At 48.1% G+C, this 27,450-nt stretch overlaps 1 protein-coding gene across 2 annotated transcripts in view; it reads right to left on the bottom strand.

Moving 5' to 3' along the window:
- RIGI (RNA sensor RIG-I) overlaps window positions 1-27,450 on the bottom strand; it is a 289,257-nt gene that overhangs the window by 75,721 nt on the left and 186,086 nt on the right. For both annotated transcript variants that reach the window (XM_063914195.1, XM_063914196.1), the window contains exon 14: window positions 20,681-20,816. In XM_063914195.1, the coding sequence (XP_063770265.1) occupies window positions 20,681-20,816 (136 nt within the window). The remainder of the gene's footprint in view (window positions 1-20,680; window positions 20,817-27,450) is intronic.

Genomic DNA, 27,450 nt, shown 5'->3' with positions numbered 1-27,450 from the left:
TGCTGATGGGCTGTTTAGCATACAGGACACTCTACACCAGAGCTGTAAGTAGACATTTTGGCGCTCTTTGGTAGAAAGTGAATTGGTGCTCCCTCTCCCACGTTACAAAGCATGAACAGTGAGCGCCTACGGCGCGCAGCAAAAATTTGGGGGCATGGCTTCGTGGGGAAGGGGCGTAGCCACATAATAGTGCCAATTCACATTACACCACACAGTATGAGCCAAATTCACATTGCGCCACACAGTATGAGCCGAAATTCACATTGCACCACACAGTATAAGGCAAATTCACATTACACCACACAGTATGAGCCAAATTCACATTACACCACACAGTATGAGCCAAATTCACATTACACCATACAGTATGAGCCAAATTCACATTGCGCCATACAGTATGAGCCGAAATTCACACTGCAACACACACTATGAGACAAATTCACATTACCCCACACGGTATGAGCCAAACTCACATTACCCCACACAGTATGAGACAAACTTCCCATTACCCCACACAGTAAGAGACAAAGGCCCTCATTCCGAGTTGTTCGCTCGCAAGCTGCTTTTAGCAGCTTTACACACGCTAAGCCGCCGCCTACTGGGAGTGAATCTTAGCTTCTTAAAATTGCGAACGAAAGATTCGCAATATAGCAAAAAGACATCTCTGTGCAGTTTCTGAGTAGCTCGAGACTTACTCGGCATCTGCGATCAGTTCAGTGCTTGTCGTTCCTGGTTTGACGTCATAAACACACCCAGCGTTCGCCCAGACACTCCTCCGTTTCTCCAGCCACTCCCGCGTTTTTCCCAGAAACGGTAGCGTTTTTTCGCACACACCCATAAAACGGCCAGTTTCTGCCCAGAAACACCCACTTCCTGTCAATCACATTACGATCACCAGAACGAAGAAAAAACCGTGAGTAAAAAACCTAACTGCATAGCAAATTTACTTTGCGCAGTCGCACTGCGGACATTGCGCATGCGCACTAAGCGGAAAATCGCTGCGATGCGAAAAAATTTAACGAGCGAACAACTCGGAATGACCCCCAAAATTCACATTACCCCACACATTGATGGCAGCGTGGCTCAGCCTGGGTGCTGCAGTGTTGTTCCTCCTAGCCGTGATCGCACCGCCTCCCCCTCAACACTCATCCAGTCCTCTGCACTCAGGAGGATGAGAGGAACAAGGCTGAAGAGTGGGGAGAGATGACAGGGGAGGCTCCCATTGTCCCTCCTCCTGCCCTTCGTCCTCTATGCATCCCACCGCAGCAAAGGACACCCCCCCCCCTCGCGCGCGCGGTTGCCAGGTTACCCAGTGTCCTCCTCCAACCCCTCCGTTGAATGCAGTCTGTCTCCTCCCGCCTCTCCTGTGTTACTGTGGCTGAGCGGCAAAGTAACTATGCGGCTGCGGATACTGTAGCCGGGCTGGGCAAAAAGTCTATGCGGGAAGTATACGGCCCGTGGGCCGGACGTTCCCCATCCCTGCTTTAATAGTTACATACAGATCTGTCCTGAAAATGAGCCACTAAATAAAAAACAAACATAAAAGGCCAACACAATTGTTATATCTATCATCAGTCTTCTGTGTTTCTAAACCCTATATCTGTCATCTGATGTTACGTTTTGTGTAGGTTATACAATTTATGTTGTTTGCATTCTTGAAATTAATATTTTTCTCAACTGTACTCACATTCCTATTTCTCTTACGTCCTAGAGGATGCTGGGGACTCCGTAAGGACCATGGGGTATAGACGGGCTCCGCAGGAGATAGGGCACCTAAAAGAACTTTGACTATGGGTGTGCACTGGCTCCTCCCTCTATGCCCCTCCTCCAGACCTCAGTTAGATTCTGTGCCCAGAGGAGAAAGGGTACAAAGCAGTGAGCTCTCAAGAGTTTGCTGTTTTAAAGAATTTTGTTAGGTTTTTTATTTTCAGGGAGTACTGTTGGCAACAGACTCCCTGCATCGTGGGACTGAGGAGAGAAAAGCAGAGCTGGCTTGTAAGGTTGGGCACTGCTTCTAGGCTACTGGACACCATTAGCTCCAGAGGGAGTCGGAACACAGGCCTCACCTGGGGTTCGTCCCGGACCCGCGCCGCCGTCCTCCTCACAGATGCAGAAAATAGAAGCCGGGTGAGTATTGAGGAAAAGACTTCAGGCGGCAGAAGACATCAGATCTTCATGAGGTAAGCTGCGCGCCATTGCTCCCAGTCACACACACACAAGAAGGCACTGTAGGGTGCAGGGTGCAGGGCGCAGGGGGGGGTGCCCTGGGCAGCAACAAACCTCAATTTGGGCATAAATATGTTGGATTAGGCTGTGGGACAGTAAATCCACGGACCCCCGCCATTTTCTTACAATATCATGAGGGGACCGAAGCCCGCCGTCGGGTGGGCGGGGCTTGATCCTCGGCACTAACCAGCGCCATTTTCTCCACAGAGGCTGCATGAGAAAACGCTGGCTCCCTGTTCTCTCCCCTGCTGAGCTTCACAGGCTGGAAAAAAAAGGAGGGGGGCACATTGGCGACGCAGTGAGTGGAGATTAACATTATAAATATATAAAATCGCTATCTGGTCATATATTCCAGTGTTTGGGCGCTGGGTGTGTGCTGGCATTCTCTCTCTCTGTCTCCCCTAAGGGCCTGGTTGGGGTTTTGTCCCCTTATAGGTAACTCCCTGTGTGTGTGTGTGGGGTGTCGGTAAGTGTGTGTCGACATGTCTGAAGCGGAAGGCTTCTCCAAGGAGGAGGTGGAGCAAATGAGTGGTGTCTCCCAGTCGCTGGTGCCGACTCAGGATTGGATGAGCATGTGGCATAGGTTAAATGCAAGTGTGACATCTTTACATGAGAGGCTTGATCAGGCTGAATTAAGGGGAACATCAGGGGGTCAATCCTCGGATTGGACCGATTCACAGGGCCCGTCGGGGTCTCAAAAACGTCCCTTAGCACAAGACACTACTACCGACACGGACTCTGATTCCAGTGTCGATTATGACGAAGTAAAATTGCACCCTAGGGTGACTAAAACCGTTCAGTGTATGATTGTGGCAATTAGGGATGTCTTGCATATTGTGGATGAACCCTCGGTCCCCGACACAAGGGTACACATGTTTAAGGAAAAGAAACAGATTATAAATTTCTCATGAATTAAATGAATTCTTTATAAAAGCTTGGGTGACTCCGGAGAAGAGGCCGCAGATCCCCAAAATAATTTATATGGCATACCCCTTCCCTAAACAGGACAGGGAGAGTTGGGAATCACCTCCCACTGTGGACAAGGCCCTGACGCGCTTGTCCAAGAAGGTGGCGCTACCGTCTCCTGACACAGCTGCCCTTAAGGACCCTGCAAATCGCAGGCAAGAAACTACCTTAAAGGGTATTTATTCTCATACGGGTGCTGTACTACGACCGACGATTGCGTCGGCATGGGTGTGTAGCGCAGTTGCAGCTTGGACAGATGAGCTGACAGATAATTTTGATAGTATGGATAAGGATACTATATTCTTAACTATAGCCCATATAAAAGACGCAGTCTTATTTATGAGGGATGCTCAAAGAGACATTGGATTGCTGGCTTCTAGGGCCAATGCCATGTCGATCTCAGCGAGACGATCCTTACGGACTCGCCAATGGACGGGTGATGCGGATTCCAAAAAGCATATGGAAGTACTACCCTATAAGGGTGATGTATTGTTTGGGGATGGGCTGACGGACCTGGTTTCCACAGCTACAGCAGGTAAATCAAATTTTTTACCATATATTTCCCAACAGCAAAAGAAAATGCCACCCTACCAGATGCAGTCCTTTCGATCGCACAAGTCCAGAAGAGGTCGGGGATCCTCCTTCCTTGCCAGAGGTAAGGGCATAGGCAAAAGAGCACCTGCTTCAGCAGGCGCCCAGGAACAAAAGTCCTCCCCGGCTACTCCAAAACCCACAGCATGACGCCGGGACTCCCCTGAGGGAGTCCGCACCGGTGGGCGCACGTATTCGACTTTTCAGCCAGGTCTGGGTCAGCTCAGACCTGAATCCCTGGGTGTTAGAAATAGTTTCCCAGTGTTACAAACTGGAATTCGAAGAGGTGCCCCCGCGCCGATTTTTCAAGTCGGCCCTACCAGTTTCCACGTCGGAACGGGATGTAGTGTTAGCTGCAATTCAAACGCTGTGTATACAGCAAGTGATAATCAGGGTTCCCATGAACCAGCAGGGAAGAGGTTATTACTCAATCCTCTTTGTGGTCCCGAAACCGGACAGATTTTGAATCTGAAATCCCTAAACCTGTACATAAAAAGATTCAAATTCAAAATGGAATCGCTCAGAGCGATAATAGCCAATATGGAGGAGGGGGAGTTTATGGTGTCTCTGGACATAAAGGATGCGTACCTTCATGTCCCCATATATCCCCCCCCCATCAAGAATTCCTGAGATTCGCTGTACAGGATTGTCATTACCAATGTCAGACGTTGCCGTTTGGACTTTCCACGGCCCTGAGGATTTTCACCAAGATAATGGCGGAAATGATGGTGGTCCTGCGCAAGCATGGAGTCACAATTATCCCATACTTGGACGATCTCCTGATAAAAGCGAGATCAAGGGAGAAATTGCTGAGCAGTGTGGCGCTCTCTCTGAGAGTGCTCCAGCAACACGGTTGGATTCTAAATCTACCGAAGTCACAGTTGATTCCAACAACTCGATTACCGTTCCTAGGTATGATACTGGATACGGAACAAATGAAGGTCTTCCTTCCAATGGAGAAAGCCCAGGACATCCAGAACATGGTCAGAGACCTGCTGAAACCGAAAAGGGTGTCTGTTCACCAGTGCACTCGAGTTCTGGGAAAGATGGTGGCGGCCTACGAGGCCATTCCATTCGGAAGGTTCCATGCAAGGACTTTTCAATGGGACCTTCTGGACAAGTGGTCCGGGTCCCATCTATACTTACATCGAAAAATAACTCTGTTCCCAGGGGCCAGGGTATCTCTCCTGTGGTGGTTGCAAAGTGCTCACCTACTGGAGGGTCGCAGATTCGGAATTCAGGATTGGATCCTGGTTACCACGGACGCGAGCCTCCGAGGAAGGGGAGCAGTCACACAAGGAAGAAATTTTCAGGGACTTTGGTCAGACCAGGAGTCATGTCTACACATCAATGTGTTGGAACTCAGGGCCATATACAACGGCCTTCGACAAGCGGAGAGTCTTCTTCGAAACCTACCGGTTCTGATTCAGTCAGACAATGTCACAGCAGTGGCTCATGTGAACCGCCAAGGTGGGACAAGAAGCAGAGTCGCGATGGCGGAAGCCACCAGGATTCTTCGCTGGGCGGAAAATCACGTGAGCGCTCTGTCGGCTGTCTTCATTCCGGGAGTGGACAACTGGGAAGCAGACTTCCTCAGCAGACACGATCTCCATCCAGGAGAGTGGGGACTTCATCAAGAAGTCTTTGCAGACATAATACGTCTTTGGGGAACTCCTCAAATAGACATAATGGCGTCACGCCTCAACAAAAAACTTCGGAGGTATTGTGCCAGGTCTCGGGACCCTCAGGCAGTAGCAGTAGACGCTCTGATAACACCGTGGGTGTTCAAGTTGGTCTACGTGTTTCCTCCTCTTCCTCTCATCACAAAAGTGTTGAGGATCATAAGACGAAGAAGAGTACAGACGTTACTCTTTGTCCCAGACTGGCCTCGAAGGGCCTGGTACTCAGATCTACAAGAGATGCTCACGGGAGATCCCTGGCCTCTACCGCTGAGGGAAGACCTGTTGCAACAGGGGCCCTGTGTATTTCAAGACTTACCGCGGTTACGTTTGACGGCATGGCGGTTGAACGCCGAATCCTAGCAAAAAAGGGGATTCCGGAAGAGGTCATCCCTACTTTAATAAAGGCTAGGAAGGAGGTGACGGTTAAGCATTATCACCGTATCTGGCGAAAGTATGTGTCTTGGTGTGAGACCAAGAATGCACCTACGGAAGATTTTCATCTGGGTCGTTTTCTCCACTTCCTACAGACAGGAGTGGATATGGGCCTGAAATTAGGCTCTGTTAAGGTTCAGATTTCGGCCCTCTCGATTTTCTTTCAGAAGGAATTGGCTTCTCTTCCAGAAGTCCAGACGTTTGTAAAGGGAGTGCTGCACATCCAGCCCCCTTTTGTGCCTCCAGTGGCACCATGGGACCTCAACGTGGTGTTGCAGTTCCTAAAATCACACTGGTTTGAACCGCTTAACAAGGTTGAGTTGAAATTTCTTACTTGGAAGGTGGTCATGTTGTTGGCCTTGGCATCGGCAAGGCGAGTATCAGAATTGGCGGCTTTGTCACACAAATGCCCTACTTGATTTTTCATGTGAATCGAGCTGATTTAAGGACACGTCCGCAATTTTTGCCTAAGGTGGTTTCTTCATTCCATGTGAATCAACCTATTGTGGTGCCTGTGGCTACAAGTGACCTGGAGGATTCCAGATCCCTGGACGTAGTCAGGGCCTTAAAGATTTATGTAGCCAGGACGGCTAGAATTAGGAAAACAGAGGCCCTGTTTGTCCTGTATGCGGCCAATAAGATTGGCGCACCTGCTTCGAAGCAGACTATTGCTCGCTGGATCTGTAATACGATTCAGCAGGCTCACTCTACGGCTGGATTGCCGGTGCCAAATTCAGTTAAGGCCCATTCCACTAGGAAGGTGGGCTCTTCTTGGGCGGCTGCCCGAGGCGTCTCGGCATTACAACTTTGCCGAGCGGCGACTTGGTCGGGGTCAAACACTTTTGCTAAATTCTACAAGTTTGATACCCTGGCTGATGAGGACCTAGCGTTTGCTCAGTCGGTGCTGCAGAGTCATAGCACTCTCCCGCCCGATTGGATGCTTTGTTATAAACCCCAGGGTCCTTACGGAGTCCCCAGCATCCTCTAGGACGTAAGAGAAAATAAGATTTTAAACCTACCGGTAAATCTATTTCTCCTAGTCCGTAGAGGATGCTGGGCGCCCATCCCAGTGCGGAAACTCTGCAAGACTTGTATATAGTTGTTGATTACATAAGGGTTATGTTACAGTTGGAATCGGTCTTGGACCGTTGCTGTTTTTTGTTCATACGGTTAACTGGTTATGTATGATCCAGGTTACATGGTATGATTGGTGTGGGCTGGTATGAATCTTGCCCTTGGATTTCTAAATCCTGCCTTGTAGTGTCCATCTCCTCTGGGCACAGTTCTCTAACTGAGGTCTGGAGGAGGGGCATAGAGGGAGGAGCCAGTGCACACCCATAGTCAAAGTTCTTTTAGGTGCCCTATCTCCTGCGGAGCCCGTCTATACCCCATGGTCCTTATGGAGTCCCCAGCATCCTCTACGGACTAGGAGAAATAGATTTACCGGTAGGTTTAAAATCTTATTTTTTATGCATACATACTGTTGTAACACTGTAGGGGTGCAAGGTGCCTTTTCCTGGGGAATATGGCAGGACGCAGCAGCTGAGGAACAACACAAGTCCAGTTTCTGGTACAACTGACCCCGGCCAGTTTTATTGAAACAGAAAATAAAACAAACCCCAAAATAAAAATACCTTGCCTGTCCGGCACTAACTAAACATAAGATGTTCCTAACTGTCACTAAACAAAACACAGAGTTCTTCAGTACATACTGTATAGCTTACTTGCATCGGAAAGCGTGTCTCTCACACACAGATCCTGCAGCCTTCCCAGGCAGTCTGCCCATACTAATCAGGTTAGAAGCACTATATCACTCTTACACAGCTGAAACCCTGATTAGCCCTCTGTGAGGCCAAAGACCCGAACTGGGCCCAATGTCTAGAACTCGCCTTATCTCTCTCTCAGAGCCTTTACCCAGCTTTTACAGCAAACTGAAAAGGTTCAGACAAAACAAAAAGCATTTTTCCTAGAAGTTAACATTTTCTAAAACATGTAAGACAAGAACCTGGGACAAATATACCTGCCCTCAAACACTATCCCAGTGTTCTTGTCACATATCCCCCTCCCCTGTTTCGACCTAGGGGCCGGAACACTTGTAGCCCCCAAACAGAAGATGCGAGACAATGCATCTGCGTTGGCCAATTGTGTTCCCGGTCTATGTTCGACAGTAAACTTAAAGTCATGCAACGCTAGAAACCATCTAGTTACACGAGCATTCTTGCCTCTATTTACATACATCCATTTTAAAGGGGCATGGTCTGTCACTAGTCTGAATTGTCTACCCAAGAGGTAATATCTCAAGGTATCTAGTGCCCACTTAATGGCCAAAGCCTCCTTTTCCACAATGGCATACCTTTTTTCATGCTCATTGAGTTTCCTACTCAAATAAATGATAGGGTGTTCGTCCCCATCTCTGGTTTGGGACAGCACAGCACCTATCCCTACCTCTGAGGCATCTGTCTGTACCACAAATTCTTTTGAAAAATCTGGTGTTATCAACACCGGTTGTGAACACAAAGCCACTTTTAACGCTTGGAACGCCTTTTCTGCATCAGGGTTCCATTTCACCACATTTGACTGCTTCCCTTTGGTAAGGTCTGACAACGGCACCGCTGTGGTCGCAAAATTAGGAATAAACCGTCTATAGTACCCAGTAATTCCCAAAAAAGCCCTTACCTGTTTTTTATTCACTGGACGAGGCCAGTTTTGAATAGCATCAACTTTATTCAATTGGGGCCTAATCAGACCTCTGCCTATGGTGAAGCCCAAGTATTTGACCTCCTCCATTGCGAGGCAGCACTTCTTTGGGTTAGCAGTTAACCCTGCCTCTCTGATTGAGTCCAGTACTGCTTGTACTTTAACCAAATGTGACCCCCAGTCTGTACTGTGAATTACCACATCATCCAAATAGGCAGCTGCATATTTTCTATGGGGCCTCAAAATTTTATCCATCGCCCGTTGAAAGGTTGCTGGAGCCCCATGCAACCCAAAGGGTAACATCTTATACTGGTACAGCCCCTCCGGAACCGAAAAGGCTGTTTTTTCTTTGGCGCTATCAGATAAAGGTATTTGCCAGTAACCTTTGGTCAGGTCCAATGTGGTGAGAAACCTGGCTGTTCCCAGCCTTTCTACAAGCTCATCCACACGGGGCATGGGGTATGCGTCAAACTTGGACACCTCATTTAACTTACGAAAGTCATTACAGAAGCGTATGCTACCGTCGGGCTTCGGGATGAGCACTATGGGACTGGACCACTCACTGTTAGACTCCTCTATGACTCCAAGTTCTAACATGGTTTTAACTTCCTTAGAAATAGCTTCTCGCTGAGCTTCAGGAATCCTATATGGCTTTAAATGAACCCTGACCCCTGGTTCTGTGACAATGTCATGTTTTATTATGGTCGTTCGGCCAGGCAGCTCTGAAAATACCTCCCTATTTTGGATGAGAAATTCTTTAACCTGATTGTTCTGATCAGCTGATAATGTCTCTGACACCTTCACTGCGGGAAGCAACCGGGGTGAAGACACCGAAGGGCAAGGCTCCGCTGACAGAGACAACCTATCTTTCCAGGGTTTGATTAAGTTAACATGGTAGATCTGTTCGGGTTTTCTCTTTCCCGGCTGGTATACTTTGTAATTAACCTCATTCACTTTTTCCCTAATCTCAAATGGACCCTGCCATTTAGCTAGGAATTTGCTTTCCACAGTGGGTACCAAAACAAGAACTCTATCTCCAGGAGCAAATTCCCGTATCTTGGCACTCCGGTTATAGACCCTCTGTTGAGCACTTTGGGCCTGTTCCATGTGCTCTCTGACAACAGGTACCACGGCTGCAATCCTATCCTGCATTTGTGTTACATGCTCAATAACGCTTCTATAAGGAGTGGGCTGTCCTTCCCACGTCTCTTTGGCAACATCCAGCAGCCCTCTGGGGTGTCTACCATACAACAAATCAAATGGAGAAAACCCCGTAGAGGACTGAGGAACTTCTCTGATGGCCATTAACAAGTAGGGCAACAAACAATCCCAGTTTTTCCCATCTCTCTCAACAACCTTTTTTAACATACTTTTTAATGTTTTATTAAACCTTTCCACCAACCCGTCAGTTTGGGGATGGTAGATGGACGTCCTGAGGTGAGTGACCTTAAATAACTTGCACAATTCTTTCATGATCCTTGACATAAATGGAGTACCTTGGTCAGTCAAAATTTCTTTTGGTATTCCCACTCTACTAAATACCTGCACCAGCTCCCTAGCTATCGCCTTGGTTGTGATAGTGCGTAAAGGGACAGCCTCAGGATATCGAGTGGCATAGTCCATAATTACCAGGATATACTGATGGCCCCGAGCAGACTTTAACAAGGGCCCCACGAGATCCATGGCTATTCTGTCAAACGGGACCTCTATAATAGGCATGGGAACTAGTGGGCTCCTGAAATGGGGTCTAGGGGCATGATACTGGCACTCAGGACAGGAAGAACAATATTCAGACACTTCTTTATAAACCCCTGGCCAAAAGAACCTTTGTAAAACTCTTTCAGTGGTTTTTTCTGCCCCTAAATGTCCTGCGGTAACGTGACTGTGAGCTAAATCTAGTACCGTTCTCCGATAAGGCTGGGGAACTACCAGCTGTTCCACCACATCCTCACCCCTTTTGACAATGTGGTACAAGAGCTCATTACAGATGGCCATGTGGGGATACGTAACCCTGTCACCTGGTACCACAGGTTCCCCATTAACAATCTTAACATTCTCTCTAGCCTTTATTAAGGTAGGATACTTTAACTGTTCAGACGCAAACAGATCCTTCTTTACCTCCAGGTCAGGCACGCTTTCAGTTCTAACTACTATGTCTCTGTTCCCGGCAAGAGGGTCCTCACTGGACTCCCCATCTGTCACTTCCCCAGCCAAACTAGCAAAAGGCAAAGGGCCAGAAAGTTCCGAAGACCCACGTACATCCATAAAATCACCGGTATTATCAACTGGCTTTTTACTTCTCACATCTGTTGATAACCGTGATTCCCACAGTTTCCAAAAATGAGGAAAATCCCTCCCTATTATGGCCTCATGCACCAAGGTAGGGACCAGTCCCACTTTAACCATTGCTGACCCACAACAAGTTTCTATATTCACCTCAGCAGTGGCATAATGTTGGGTATCCCCATGTATGCAAGTTACCCCAATAGGTATTTGCTGGACCTTTAAGGGGTTCACTAACCCAGCTTTCACGAGGGTAACTAAACTTCCTGAATCTAGCAAGGCCTCTACCCGGTTACCTTCTAAGAACACATCACACATTTGTTTTTCCAGCTCAGGTGAAGGTACCACAGTACAGGCTAACCTAGCAAAGAAAGATATTCTGCGACTTTCAAAGGCAGCATCACATTGCATGGGTTCTTGCGTGACTGGGCAATTGGCAATAACATGACCTGGCATACCACACCTAAAACATTTAACCACACGATTATCAACCCATTTGGGCAGCATAGACCGTTCTAGCCCCATTGGCCTGTTTCCAGGGCCAGTGTTTACAGTCTCTCCAGCCTTGCATTCTCTTAACCGCCCAGCAACGTTTTCCCACGGAACAGTCTTACCAGTCTTTACTGAAGGGCGCTGTCGAGGATCTATGGGTTGCTGGGTGGTCATCAGTAGTTCCTCTGCTGCCAAATACCTCTCTACCATGTCCACTAATTGGTCAGCAGTACCCGGGTTTCCATGGCTCACCCACTTGCGCAGGACCATGGGCAAAGATCTCAAGTAGCGGTCCATGACGACTCTTTCCACCATCTGGGGACCAGTTAATGTCTCTGGCTGTAGCCATTTTTTTGTTAGCTGAATAAGGTCGTGCATCTGGGAGCGCGGAGGCTTCTCCATGGTGTACAGCCAACGGTGCACCCGTTGTGCTCGTACTGACAGCGTGACTCCCAGGCGGGTCAGGATCTCAGTCTTTAGTTTATCATAGTCCCGAGCCTCAGCAGGGCTTAAATCAAAGTAAGCTTTTTGGGGCTCACCTGACAGGAAAGGTGCCAGCAGACTGGCCCACTGTGCTTTCGGCCAGTTCTCACGCTCGGCAGTCCTTTCAAACGTGGTCAGATAGGCCTCCACATCATCAGCCTCTGTCATTTTCTGCAGGAAGTGACTGGCTCGTATAGAACTAGAGCTGGTTGGAGCACTGACGGCCACATCTCCAACCCGAGCTGCAAGTCTCTGCACCACTTCTGCTAAGGCCTCTCTATCCTGACGCTGTTGCCTGTAAAGTTCATCAACAACTGCCTGCTGTTGTCTCTTATTTTCCTCCATTGCCACCTGCTGCTGTCTGTTGGCCTCCTGCTGTAGTCTCCAATTTTCCTCCATTGCCACCTGCTGCTGTCGGTTGGCCTCCTGCTGAGCCGCTGTAGCTTGCAGCAAGGCTTTAAGCAGATCCTCCATGTCAACAGATTTTTCAGGCGGCTTTGCAGCTGCTTTCACCCAGGACATATATCAAACCCTCAGGGGTGAGTCTCAGTAACTTCACACTGGGCTGTATCTGCATAAACCACCGTTTTCTGCAGGCCTCACAAAGCTGCTGCTTTCACTTATGCGCAGAACGGCCTGCTCGCATTCTCCACCAAGTTGTAACACTGTAGGGGTGCAAGGTGCCTTTTCCTGGGGAATATGGCAGGACGCAGCAGCTGAGGAACAACACAAGTCCAGTTTCTGGTACAACTGACCCCGGACAGTTTTATTGAAACAGAAAATAAAACAAACCCCAAAATAAAAATACCTTGCCTGTCCGGCACTAACTAAACATAAGATGTTCCTAACTGTCACTAAACAAAACACAGAGTTCTTCAGTACATACTGTATAGCTTACTTGCATCAGAAAGCGTGTCTCTCACACACAGATCCTGCAGCCTTCCCAGGCAGTCTGCCCATACTAATCAGGTTAGAAGCACTATATCACTCTTACACAGCTGAAACCCTGATTAGCCCTCTGTGAGGCCAAAGACCCGAACTGGGCCCAATGTCTAGAACTCGCCTTATCTCTCTCTCAGAGCCTTTACCCAGCTTTTACAGCAAACTGAAAAGGTTCAGACAAAACAAAAAGCATTTTTCCTAGAAGTTAACATTTTCTAAAACATGTAAGACAAGAACCTGGGACAAAAATACCTGCCCTCAAACACTATCCCAGTGTTCTTGTCACACTGTACAGATGATTATAATGAAGGTGAAATAAACAAATGTTACATTAGTGCATAAACTATGGCCCTCATTCCGAGTTGTTCGCTCGCTAGCTGCTTTTAGCAGCTTTGCACACGCTAAGCCGCCGCCTACTGGGAGTGTATTTTAGCATAGCAGAATTGCGAACGAAAGATTCGCAGAATTGCGAATAGAAAATTCTTAGCAGTTTCTGAGTAGCTCGAGACTTACTCTGCCACTGCAATCAGTTCAGTCAGTTTCGTTCCTGGTTTGACGTCACAAACACACCCAGCGTTCGCCCAGACACTCCCCCGTTTCTCCAGACACTCCCGCGTTTTTCCCAGAAACGGCTGCTTTTTTTCGCACACACCCATAAAACGGCTAGTTTCCGCCCAGAAACACCCACTTCCTGTCAATCACACTCCGATCACCAGAACGAAGAGATTTCTTCGTTAAGCCGTGAGTAAAATACCAAACTTTTTAGCAAATTTACTTGGCGCAGGCGCACTGTGAACGTTGCGCATGCGCAGTTTGCGACTAATCGCATCGATGCGAAGAAAAATAACGAGCGAATAACTCGGAATGAGGGCCTATGTGCAGTATTTCTTTCTAATGTCGGGGGTAATTCAAATCTGACAGCTGCTGTATGTTCTCGCACAGCGTGCGATCAGATCTGAACTGTGCATTCGTGTGAGCCGCAATGCGCCGCTGCGTCGCACAACAGCACCGGTGCCTAGTGACGGGATGGTGCGAGAAATCTGAACGCACGGTGTTCGCAAGGTAATTACAGTTTGTGGGCGTTTGTGGGTGGCAACTGGCCGTTTTACAAGAGTGTCTATAAAAATGCAGGCAGGATCAGGCGTTTTCAGGGAGAGTGTCTGACGTCAGCCCCGGCCCCGATCAGCAGGAAACAATCGCAGCGGATAAGTAAATCCTGTGCTGCACAGAAACTGCACAAACTGATGTTTGTGCAGCTCTTCTACAAAAGAGATCGCACACCTGCACAGACCTATCCCCCTCCCCCTGTAGGCGGCGTCTATCTGATCGCAGGGCAGCAAAAATAGGATTTTAATTACCTGCCGGTAAATCCTTTTCTCGTAGTCCGTAGAGGATACTGGGGTTCCATTTAGTACCATGGGGTATAGACGGGTCCACTAGGAGCCTTGGGCACTTAAAAAAATTGATAATGGGAGGAGCCAGCCCACACTATGCCCCTCCTACCAGACTCAGTCTAGGAAACTGTGCCCGAGGAGACGGACATACTTTGAGAGAAGGATATAAAGGAAAGCTATGCTAACCAAACTATAAACAGGAACAGCAACAGCTGAACCAACAATACTTAACCAAGTAACAGTGCAGGAAGAACAAAGCACCGGGCGGGCGTCCAGTATCCTCTATGGACTACGAGAAAAGGATTTACCGGTAGGTAATTAAAATCCTATTTTCTCTTACGTCCTAGACGATACTGGGGTTCCATTTAGTACCATGGGGATTGATAAAGCTAAATATATATCGTATATAATACCCTTTATGAGGTCTAAGAACACTGTACGCTATTTATGTATGAAGTACCGTAAGGGTACGCTAGTTGCGTAACAATCGCTTTGCCGTGATCGAGACGCTCAAGCGTCACGTTCACTCACGGCCAAGAGATCACAGGCAGGCACGTTATTGGCTGTTAACTAAAGTAATGATTCGCTATAGCATAGCGAACGCTCAGGACCACGGGGAGATCACCAGCGGAGCTGACGCTCACTATATTAAACCTTTGTATCTAAACCATAAACAGTGTATTGTGCAGTAAAACCTTAGTGTAATGTTAGAGAGTAAATGCAACACAGTATAACCTTATTACCTTAAAAGCTGTTTGAGCGTCACCGACGCTCTGAGAATACTTAATACTATAAGAAACACACAGATACCGTGCTCAGGGTCCAACGCCTAAAATATATATTATGAATGCTATACTTGCAAAAGAGTTAAACACAATACAAGTCATACACTACAATATAACATAGACTACCTAACCAGAGAACTACACAGGAAATACAATACAATACAATTTAAGGGAAAATGAGTGAGAGAGAGAAGGAGAGAGAGAGAGAGAAATTGAGAGAGATTGGCCCACAATAACAAGAAGATCAATATAGTTGCGGAGAAACACTTCCGCACAAGGGGAAACGATCGCATGCGCCTCGATATCCAGCTCCCGATTATCAGCAATGAGAACCGTTGAAGAGAGTGAACTGGATATGGTCGGCCTGCCTATTTATGCCCCACACACAATACAATTCAATGGTCCCTACAATCTCATTGTTCATTGGACACAGGAATTCGGCTTCGCATTATAACAAAAGGTCATAGGTTGATTCATACAGGTGGGCTGTGACTATTTCCAACAGCTCAGGTGGGAGGGAAACTGGGTTTCCCGCCGCATGGGTAATAAAGTGCAAATAAAGTAAATGTTCATAAACTTCTTATGTCCATAACTATTCGCACGAGCGATTGATCTGCTTCAAACCAACACCGGAATATTTCTAATTAAATATTCTTCCGATGGGTACTAAACACCACTGTATTACTCCTGTCTGACCCTTCGTATCAAACAAAGAGGGATTTCTCTGTTCATGAACATTCTATATTAACCAAACTTTCAGAATCTATCAAAGGGACCATGATCTAAAAAATACATTATATAGTGAAAATATGTAATGATTGAGTCGCACGCTACGATCGCATAAACTCTACCGTAAATATGCATACCGTGCGCCTGCGGGTGCCCGCGACTGTGAGTATGCGCACACACGGGAGAGCGTACGCATGCGCAGCACGGACCTGTGTGAGGTGCAAATATGGTAGTGTGCATAGAGATATTTTTCTGACTTTGACAGGATGTACCAAAGCTCCCAAACCGGGAGGGAGAGTGCTAAGGTTCCTGCAGAACTGATTGACCAACCTGAAGGTCCTCAGAGGCCAAAGTATCAAACTTGTAGAACTTAGCAAACGTGTTCAAACCAGACCAAGTAGTCGCTCAACAGAGATGTAAAGCCGAGACACCCCGGGCAGCCACCCAGGAAGAACCCACAGACCTAGTAGAGTGGGCCTGTTCAGATTTTGGAACCGGCAAACCTGCCGTGGAATAAGAATGCTGGATAGTGAGCATGATCTAGTGTGCAATTGTCTACTTTGCAGCAGGACACCCAACTTTATTGGGATCATAGAGAACCAACAGCGAGTTGGATTTCCTGTGACGAGCCGTCCTCTTTACGTATACCTTCAAAGCCCTCACAACGTCCAAAGACTTTGAAGTAGCAGAAGTGTTGGTGATAACCGGAACCAGGCCCTTCTTGGCCAGTCCGGAGCAATGAGTATTGCTTGAACCTTTTCCCTTTCTATTCTTTTTAAAATTATTGGGATCAGAGGAAGTGGAGGAAACACGTACACCATCTGATAGACCCATGGAGTCATCAGAGCGTCTACCGCCACTGCATGTGGGTCTCTCGACCTGGAACAATACCGCTTGAGCTTCTTGTTGAGACGAGAGGCCGTCATGTCAATTTGTGAATATCCCCGACGTGTCAAGCACCTGAACACTTCCGGGTGAAGGCCCCACTCCCCCGGGTGCAGGTCGTGTCTGCTGAGGAAGTCTGCTTCCCAGTTGTCTACTCTTGGAATGAAGACCGCTAACAATGCCACAGAGTTTTTTTCTGCCCAGAGGAGAATTCTTGACACCTCTGACATTGCTGCTCTGCTTTTCATTCCGCCCTGTAGGTTTATGTACGTCACTGCCGTCACATTGTCCAACTGGACCTGAATGGCCCGATCGTGAAGATATGAGGCCTTCAGAAGGGCGTTGTATATGGCCCTGAGTTCCAGAATGTTGATTGGAAGGATGACTTCCTGACTTGACCATCTTCCTTGAAACTGCACCCCCTGGGTGACTGCTGCCCAACCTCTGAGGCTTGCGTCCGTGGTTAACAGAATCCAGTCCTGAATTCCGAACCGACCCTCGACGAGGTGAAAAATCTGTAGCCACTACAGAGAGGAGATCCTGGCTTTTGGCGACTGACGGATCCTCTGGTGCATGTGAAGATGCAATCCGGACCATTTGTCCAACAGATCGAGCTGGAAGGGTCTTGCGTGAAACCTTCCATATTAAAGCGCCTCGTAAGAGGCCACCATCTTCCCCAGAAGGCGAATGCTTAGATGCACCGTTATCTGGGTTGGCTTCAGGACATCCTGAACCATCCACTGCATTACCAATGCCTTTTCCAATGGATGGAACACTTTCTGCGATACCGTGTCCAGAATCATTCCCAGGAATGGGAGCCTCCATGTTGGCACTAGGTGTGATTTCGGAAGGTTCAGAATCCACTCGTGATCCTGGAGAAGTTTGGTTGAGAGACCAATGCTGTCCAGCAACCTCTCCCTGGACGGCGCCTTTATGAGAAGATCGTCCAGGTACGGAATTATATTCCCTCCCTGTTTCCGGAGAATAAACATCATCTCTGCCATCACTTTGGTGAATACCCTTGGTGCCGTGGAGAGACCAAATGGCAGGGCCTGGAACTGGTAGTGACAATCCTGCAGTGCAAACCGTAGATAAGCCTGATGAGGCAGCCAGATCGGAATGTGAAGGTACGCATCCTTGATATCCAGAGACACTAGGAATTCCCCTTCCTCCAGCCCTGAGATCACCGCTCTCAGAAACTCCATCTTGAATTTGAACACTTTTAAGTATGGGTTCAAGGACTTGAGGTTCAGAATCGGTCGTACCGAAGCGTCCGGTTTCAGTACTACAAACAAGGTGGAATATTACCCCTTGTTTTGCAGATGAGGTGGAACTGGAACAATGACTTGAGTCTGTACCAGTTTTTGGATGCCATGCTGTAAAGTTATACTTGCCTCTTGTGAAGCTGGTAAGCCTGATTTGAAGAATCTGTGAGGCGGGAGCTCCTGGAACGCCAGTCTGTAGCCCTGGGAAATAAGATCTATGACCCAGGGATCCCGGCACGAACTTGACCAGATGTGACTGAAGAATTTTAGTCGGGCTCCCACCTGACAGTCCTCCAGTCATCGCGGTCCACCGTCATGCTGAAAGCTTTGAGGAAGCAGAGCCTGAGCTCTGTTCCTGAGCACCTGCAGTTGCTGGTTTGCGTGGTTTACCTCTTGCACCTCTGGAGGCCGTAGAAACACCTCTGGATTTGCCCTTAAACTTGGCTGTCCGAAAGAACTGTAAATTTGAAGCTGAATAAGCTATCCTGGCTGGGGGAGCTGCGCAAGGAAGATACGTAGAGTTACCCGCAGTATCTTTGGAGATCCATTTGTCTAGTTCGTCTCCAAACAATGTCTCGCATGTGAAAGGTAGGCCTTCCACGACTTTCCTGGAGTCTGAATCAGCAGTCCACTGGCGTAGTCACAAGCCCCTGCGTGCAGACACTGCCACAGCGGTGGTGCGTGCATTAAGCAAACCAATCTCTTTTACAGATTCCACTATAAAATTCGCAGAGTCCTGTATATGCTGCAGGAGTAAAACAACATCCCCCCTAGACAAGGAATGTAACCCCTCAATTAGGTTACCTGACCATTTAGCAATGGCTTTTGTGATCCACGTACATGCAATTGTGGGTCTCTGGGCCACCCCAGCAGCTGTGTACAGTGATTTCAGTGTAGTCTCAATTTTACGATCAGCCGTGTCTTTTAGGGAGGCTGCACCAGGGACAGGCAATACAATTTTTCGTGACAGCCTAGAGACTGATGCGTCCACTATCGATGGATTTTCCCATTTTTTCCTATGCTCCAGAGGAAAAGGAAAAGATGAGAGCAACCTTTTAGGGATTTGAAATATCTTATCAGGATTAACCCACGGTTCTTCAAACAGGGTATTCAATTCCTTTGACGCAGGAAAAGTGACTGCGGACTTCGTTTTTACATTAAAATAAGATTCCTCACACTCCTCTGACACCTTATCAGGAATTTGCAGAACATCTGATAGCCTCTATAAGAGCCTCTATTCCCTGTGACAGAATAGCATCCCCCCCTCCAAATCTACCTCACCCTCCTCCATGTCTGACCCGTCAGCCTCAGAGTCAGACTGCAGGATATGGGCCAGAGATCGTTTTTACGGACAAATGGGAGGGGATTGAGACGCTGGTTTGGGGACCGAGTCTCTATTCAAGGCGCGCCACGCTATCTATTCTCCCTCCAGGGGAGTCGTGGACCCCCAAGAGGGAGAAAATCAGTCGGTATGCCGGCGGTCGGGATTCCGGCGCCGGTATGGTGTTCGTCGGGAGCCCGGCCGCCGGTAACCTGAAGACCACCCTCTATTCATAAACTCATCCACAGTCTGTCTTAAGTATAGCATCTCTTTCACATTGCGGGATAATTTAGTAGAAATATTTGAGATCATCCCCACTCCGGTTCAGCCCCGCTATTCTGGGAAGGTGCACTGCCCTGAGTACCCAGTAGTGAGCCCCCTGGTGAAGAGGAACACTCCACTGTACATGAAACACACTCTTTGCCTGACATAATGTAAATGTGACAGCACACACACACAGGAAAGGTTAAGCATAATTAACCCACAAAGAGCTCTTCAGGGAGACACAGAGTTATTTGGAGCCAGCCCCCACCGCGCCCCTATCGCTAATGCCAAGCTTAGCCGGGTTGCAGCCTAGGTACCCTGATAGGGGACTTAGTACACTAATAATCGCTCCCCCCCTGCTATGACCCCCTGGTACCGCTGAGGTAATCTGGAGTGTCTCCGGAGGAGCTGTGCGTCCCTGTTAGTCAGCGTCTGTGTCCACTGCAAATGGAAAATGGCGCTGGTGAGCTGTTGGATCCGCTCATAGTGAAGGCCCCTCCCCTTCAATGGCGCACGGTCTTCCCACTTTTTTTTATACTGGTTGAGGTAATCTGGTGCTTAAAATTGAGAGAAAAACGTTTTAAGACTGTTTTTGCCAGTGTGGGTACTGTGTACAGTGTACTGAGACGCAGCTGTGTACTGTGTCTGTAGACGCATTCCAACCCGGTCAGGAGCCGCGCGTCTCCGTACCCTCATGCCACCATAATGGCCGGCGCCCCGCTTACCAGGACGCCGGCTTAGTACTCACCACTCTTCATTCTTCTGGCTCTGTTAGGGGTGGCGGCGTGCTGCGGGAATGTACGCTCGCCATGGTGGGGCATGCGAATAGTTCCCTCAGGAGCTCAGTGTCCTGTCAGCGGGAAACAGGACCATTAACCCTTCAAGAGGTTGGGCCGTTCCCCCTCCTAAGTCCCACGAAGCAGGCAGGCCGGTGCCAACCAGCCCTGCCTGAAAATAAAAAAACATAAATGCAGAAAACTCTTCAGGAGCTTCCTTCAGCGCAACCGGCTCCTCCGGGCACATTTTCTAAATTGAGTCTGGCAGGAGGTGCATAGAGGGAGGAGCCAGCCCACATTATCAAATTCTTAAAGTGCCCATGGCTCCTAGTGGACCCGTCTATACCCCTTGGACTAAATGGAACCCCAGTATCCTCTAGGACGCAAGATAAAAACGCACCCTAGCGATCAGATCTGAATTACCCCCGTCATTAGTAATGTGTGTGTGTGGGAAGGGGGGTTCCTACCATCAAATTTCTTTGCCAGCTCACGTTCAATGTCGGAAAAAGTTCCATTTTTGATATCGGTAAAAAAGTTCTCCAAATAATACAAGGCATCTTTAGTGCGAGCGTCCTCATTAATCATGAGAGAGTCATTGAATTTCTGTCGTAACAGAGAAGAAAGTATTTTCAGTACAAAGACAAACAATCATGACAGTAAAAATAAAGACAACACTACTAAACACGAAAGCTTGTAATGATATGGACATTACATTGTAACTGTAAACAGTCTAGGTTTAGCACAGTAAAAATAGGATTTTGGTACTTACCAGGTAAATCCTTTTCTTTGAATCCATAGGGGGCACTGGAGTACTCTTGGGATATGGACGGTGTTAGCAAGGACTGGGCACTGAATATTCAAATTTCAGTAACTCTCCTCCCCTCCATACTCCCAGAATACCTCAGTGTTTTTTCCTGAGGCGAACAGGATAGAGAGGATGAACAATGGAGAATTACCTATAACATTATAACATAACGGACAACAATAAAGTTGACACATAACGTAACTGACAACTAACCAGTTGACACCATAACCGATAAATCGGTGAGAATGTGTTACCATAAGATCCACTGAACTTACCACAACCAGGTAAAACTGCTCTGGGTGGGCGTCCAGTGCCCCCTATGTAGACTGTACAAAATCTAAAACCATATTCAAGTCGAATGAATGGAGGCTGTACTCTAAGGACACCTTGCAGAAAGGTGTGTACAGGTGGCAATAGAGCCAATCGTCTTTGAAAGCAAATTGACAAAGCAGATACCTGCACCTTTAGTGTAGATAAACGCAGTCCTCCATCTAAGCCCGTCTGTAGAAATAACAAAAGACGGGATAACTTGAAAGATGATGTCGGAAACTTCCGAGCTTCACACCAACCTATATAGGCACGCCAAATTCTGTAATAATGAGCTGTCGTAACTGGATTTCTAGCACGTAACATGGTTACTATAACCGATAGTGGAATGCCCTCTCTTCTTAAGAGGGCGGTCTCAACAGCCACCCCGTCAAACGCATTTGCGCTAAATCGGGGTAAAGGAATGGACCCTGTTGTAACAAGTCCGGACGTAGCGGAAGCGGGCAAGGATCGTCTGCGAGTAGCCCGTGAAGATCCGAGAACCAAGCTCTCCGAGGTCAATGAGGCGCCACTAGTATGACTGTGGCGGACTCTCGTTTGATCCGTTTTAGCAACAGAGGGAGCAGCGGAAATCCGTTTTAGCAACAGAGGGAGCAGCGAAAACGGTGGCAACAGATACATGAGGCTGTACGGCCACGCAATAGTGAGAGCATCCCCTGCCACTGCCTTTGGATCTCGCGTTCTGGACACATACTGGGGCGTTTGGTGATTATGGCGAGATGCCATCAGGTCCACTTGAGGGTAACCCCACCTCTGGACCAACATGTGAAACCCTTCTGGATTTAATGCCCATTCTCCTGGATGAAAATCCCGATGGCTGAGATAATCCGCCTCCCAGTTGTCCATTATCGGAATGACCACTACCGACAATATCACTTGGTGATGGGCGGCCCAATTGAGTATTCAAGCTACTTCCCGCATGCCATGCGGCTTCTCGTTCCTCCTTGTTTGTTGATGTACGCGACCGCCGTTGCGTTGTCTGACTGCACTTGGACAGTCTGAGACCGAAGCATGTGCACTACTTGTCGTAGCGCATTGTAAATTGGCCGGAGTTCTAGGACATTTATAGACAGCAATCTTTTCTTGATCCGCCCAGAGACCCTGGAGCTGACAATTTTGAACTACAGCTCCCAAACCTCTTAGACTCACGTCTGTGGTTAGAACTATCCAATTCCAGACGCCGAACCGATTTCCTGCGGTTAGATTGTGTACTTGGAGCCACCAGAGTACAGAAACTCTGGCCCGTGGATACAACCTCACCTCTAGTGAATCTGCAGATACGAGCCCGACCACTGTGCGAGCACATGCAGTTGAAAAGGACGTGAGTGAAATCTTCCGAACAGAAGCGCTTTGAAAGTCGCCACCATTGTGCCTAACAGACGAATGCACAAATGTACCGAGGCTTGAGCACTAATCGTACCAGATGACGAATAGTCTGTACTGTCTGTTCTGGTAGGCAAATTCTTCGATCTACCGTATCGAGAATCATCCCTAGGAATTGAAGTCGTTGAGACGGAATCCGATGTGAGTTCTTGAAGATGACAATCCAACCGTGCTGAACCAGCACATTGTACGTTAGCAACACATGTTGCAGGCGCATTTGGTGAGACGGAGCTTTGATGAGCAAATCGTCTAAATACGGAACTATTATCACTTCCAGGGATATGAGATGAGCCATCATAACAGACATCACTTTGGTGAATACCCTAAGCGCCGACGAGAGGGCAAACGGTAGAGCATGAAACTGATGATGGAACTGCCGTATCGCAAAACGCAAGAACCTCTGATGAGGTGGGCAAATCGGAATGTGTAAATACGCATCCTCGAGATCCAGCGCAATCATGAATTTCCTGTGGCTCTAAACCTGCAAGTACTGTCCGCAGAGATTCCATCTTGAATCTGTAGTAAGTATTCAATATTGGCCTGACCGAGCCATCCGGCTTTGGTACCACAAACAGACTGGAATAATAACCCTGACCTTGTTGGTGTACAGGGACCGGAATCAAAACTGCTGAATCCAGCAGAGAGTGAATGGCAATTTACCGAACCGCCCTCTTGGCGTCCGACACAGGCAGTCCTGTCTTGAAAAACCGCAGAGGCGGTAGACAGTCGAACTCTTATCTTTTAACACTAAATTGCGGATCCACCCATCTGTGGATGTCTGGAACCACGCCAAATGAAACGTCTGAAGGCGTGCTCCCACAACTGGAGAACCGAGATGGCTGGGAGCCCGTCCTGCCACTGGCTTGCCGTTGACCTTAGCGTCCAGACGCTGGTGTTGGTTTGTTGAAAACCACGTCCTCGACCTCGCCTACCAGGCGTGGCTGTTTCTCTACCACGGCCTCAAAAGGGCTGAGGTCTAAAGGATTCGAACACTGGTCCAGAGTATACCTCTGTCCAAATTTGGACCAAACAACCTTCGCATATTCTTCTCTCGACCTTTGCCTCCGCCTGCTAAGGACGCAGCCAGAGCACTTGTCGTGCCACCACGAATGACGCTGAAATGCGAGAACTGACTAGGCACCATGGAGATGTCACTGACTTTGGAAACGGTAACTAGACTGAAATCGGCGAGGTTTAGAAACCTGTGTATCAGGATCCTATTAACATATTATTTAGAGATTCCGGAAAAAAAATTAAGAAACACGCTGGAGATCTGTGGTCTAGTAAAGACCACCTTATAAATTGTCAGAGCCTCTTCAGTCTGACGCACCCACACTATCTGACTGCTGGTCTATTCACCCTTCTCACATTCATCTTGCGCAGTTAGGCCTGGCATAGAATCGTCAGGATTGCAACATAGCAGAAACTGGGAATTTATAAGGCAAATGAGAACTATCTTTGCAAAATAGGAGATGAAATGGGAGTATAAAATATACTGTGCATGTGGTAGAACTCACCGGGAACCCACTGGTACAGACATTGCAGTGAAACAACTTCCCCGTCTTTGCTGGTGACTTACTTATTATGTAACCAGACAAATATATAGACAAAGACAGACCAATTCCACCTCAGTAAAATTGCGAAAATGTGTATATGGTCAAAATGCAGTGCACGTGGCCAGACCATAAGAAACCTGATTCAAAAATTCCTACCAACACCCCTGCGCCATCCGGTGGAGCAGTGTTGTAGGACAGGAACGTTCTGAAAAAGAAACAGAAAGTATGATTAAAATGGCCTCCATCCATGTGGTTATAGTTAAAGAACATATAGCATATTTCCTTACATGACCATATATACAGTATTTTATATACATTTCCTATGGTATAACATCTTGTATGATATAACAAATGCTACACGAATGCATAGATAACACAATGCAGCCCCTTTTTTTGTATAGATCTATTGCTGCTGCTGTGGCATAATCTCTCCCCCCCCCCCCCCTGCAGCTGCGCTACATGTAATAGGGACAGGGAAACTCCTTACTGCCCAGCATGAGCCCACTAGTTAAGAGGGCTGTTTCACAGGGACAGACCGCGGCAGCAGTGTGCACTGTCCGCGGACTGAGTGATCATAGGCGCCGGCATCTCTCCCCCCCCCCCCTGCTGCCCCCTTAGCGTGTGCAGGGAGCGCTGGCAGTGCTGAGCTGCCGGCCGTTATTGAGACAGACCGCGGCAGCAGTGAACGCTATCCGCGGTCTGAGCAGTTACCTTCCCCTAAGCCTCCGGCCGTTACAGGAACAGACCGCGGCAGCACTGAACGCTGTCCGCGGTCTGATTGCATTACAGGCAGGGAGCGCTGAGAGCAGCGCTTGCAGCGGCCGTCCAGCACGTCCCTCGGAGCGGCGGCCGGGAACAGGGGAGCGGCGGCGGGGAGCTGATAACAGCGGTGTCGGGGACGGAGCAGCGGGATGCCTGGGGTGACGCACAGAGCAGTCCCCCCACACGGCGGGGCGGCAGCGTGAGCTGACTGCCCCGGTCATAAATACCTTGGTTCCTGTGCTCTGACAGGGCTTCTATAGCAAGCTCTGTTCTCAGTTGAAGGTAGCTGATGTACTTGGGCTCTGACGGGGCTTCTTCCAGCAAGCTCCGTTCAGTCCTTTCTGCAGTCTCAGCTGAAGTTAGCTGAGCTGCTTGTGGCTGTGAGGGGGCTCCTTTGTGAGGCCCGACACGCCAAGAGCTGCACGCAGCAGCTTCTGTAATCCTGGACCCATAGCTTTTGTGTAAGCTGGGAAAGGATTGTAAATATATAAAATGCATAAAAAGCAAAAATAAAAATAGAATATGTGGAGGAGCTCCACGCTTTGTGCTCCTTTCCATGTGAGCACCGAAAAAACACTGAGGTATTCTGGGAGTATGGAGGGGAGGAGAGTTACTGAAATTTGAATATTCAGTGCCCAGTCCTTGCTAACACCGTCCATATCCCAAGAGTACTCCAGTGACCCCTAGTGGATGAAAAAGAAATATACCCACCTACTTTTGTCATCTATCTATCTATATATATATATATATATATATATATATACATACATATACTGTAAATGCGAAAGCCCTCACTTACTGACTGACTGATCACCAATTCTCTTACTTCCAGATAAGTTAGGAAGCTAACATTTAACACAGGTATTCTTTAGGTGGGAAATAGGAAAATAAGATTTTAAACCTACCGGTAAATCTTTTTCTCCTAGTCCGTAGAGGATGCTGGGGACTCCGTAAGGACCATGGGGATAGACTGGCTCCGCAGGAGACATGGGCACTAAGAAAGAACTTTAGGTATGGGTGTGCACTGGCTCCTCCCTCTATGCCCCTCCTCCAGACCTCAGTTAGAGAAACTGTGCCCAGAGGAGACGGACAGTACGAGGAAAGGATTTTAGTTAATCTAAGGGCAAGATTCATACCAGCCCACACCATCCACACCGTATAACTTGGGATATACCAACCAGTTAACAGTACGAAACAACACAGCATCAGTCCGAGACTGAGGAACACTGTAACATAACCCTTATGTAAGCAATAACTATATACAAGTCTTGCAGAAATAGTCCGCACTTGGAACGGGCGCCCAGCATCCTCTACGGACTAGGAGAAAAAGATTTACCGGTAGGTTTAAAATCTTATTTTCTCTTAAGTCCTAGAGGATGCTGGGGACTCCATAAGGACCATGGGAATTATACCAAAGCTCCCAAACGGGCGGGAGAGTGCGGATGACTCTGCAGCACCGATTGAGCAAACATGAGGTCCTCCTCAGCCAGGGTATCAAACTTGTAGAATTTTGCAAAAGTGTTTGAACCCGACCAAGTAGCAGCACGGCACAGCTGTAATGCCGAGACCCCTCGTGCAGCCGCCCAAGAAGAGCCCACTTTCCTGGTGGAATGGGCCTTTACTGATTTTGGTAACGGCAATCCAGCCGTAGAATGAGCCTGCTGAATCGTGTTACAGATCCAGCAAGCAATAGTCTGCTTGGAAGCAGGAGCGCCAACCTTGTCGGCTGCATACAGGATAAACAGTGCTTCTGTTTTCATGATCCTAGCCGTTCTGGCCACGTAAATTGTCAAAGTCCTGACCACATCAAGGGACTCGGAATCCTCCAAGTCTCGCGCAGCCACAGGCACCACAATAGGTTGGTTCATATGAAAAGACGAAACCACCTTTGGCAAGACTTGAGGACGGGTCCGCAATTCCGCTCTATCCATATGTAAAACTAAATAGGGGCTTTTATGAGTCAAAGCCGCCAACTCCGACACTCGCCTAGCCGAAGCCAAGGCTAACAACATGACCACTTTCCAAGTGAGATATTTTAACTCCACCGTTTTAAGTGGTTCAAACCAGTGTGCCTTAAGGAAACTCAACACCACGTTCAGGTCCCAAGGTGCCACTGGAGGTACAAAAGGAGGCTGAATATGCAGCATTCCCTTGACAAAAGCCAATTCCTTCTGAAAGAAAATGGATAGGGCCAAAATCTGAACCTTTATGGAGCCTAATTTTAGGCCCAAATTCACTCCAGTCTGTAGGAAGTGAAAGAAACGGCCCAGATGGAATTCTTCCGTAGGAGCATTCCTGGCCTCACACCAAGAAACATACTTCCGCCATATACGGTGATAATGTTTTGCTGTCACGTCCTTCCTAGCCTTTATCAGAGTAGGAATGACCTCATCCGGAATGCCCT

Source organism: Pseudophryne corroboree, chromosome 1 (genome assembly GCF_028390025.1).
Source record: "Pseudophryne corroboree isolate aPseCor3 chromosome 1, aPseCor3.hap2, whole genome shotgun sequence".
In the NCBI taxonomy this organism is placed as follows: domain Eukaryota; kingdom Metazoa; phylum Chordata; class Amphibia; order Anura; family Myobatrachidae; genus Pseudophryne; species Pseudophryne corroboree.
The sequence above is the reverse complement of the archived record's forward strand: the minus strand, read 5'-3'. Positions and strand labels throughout refer to the sequence as shown.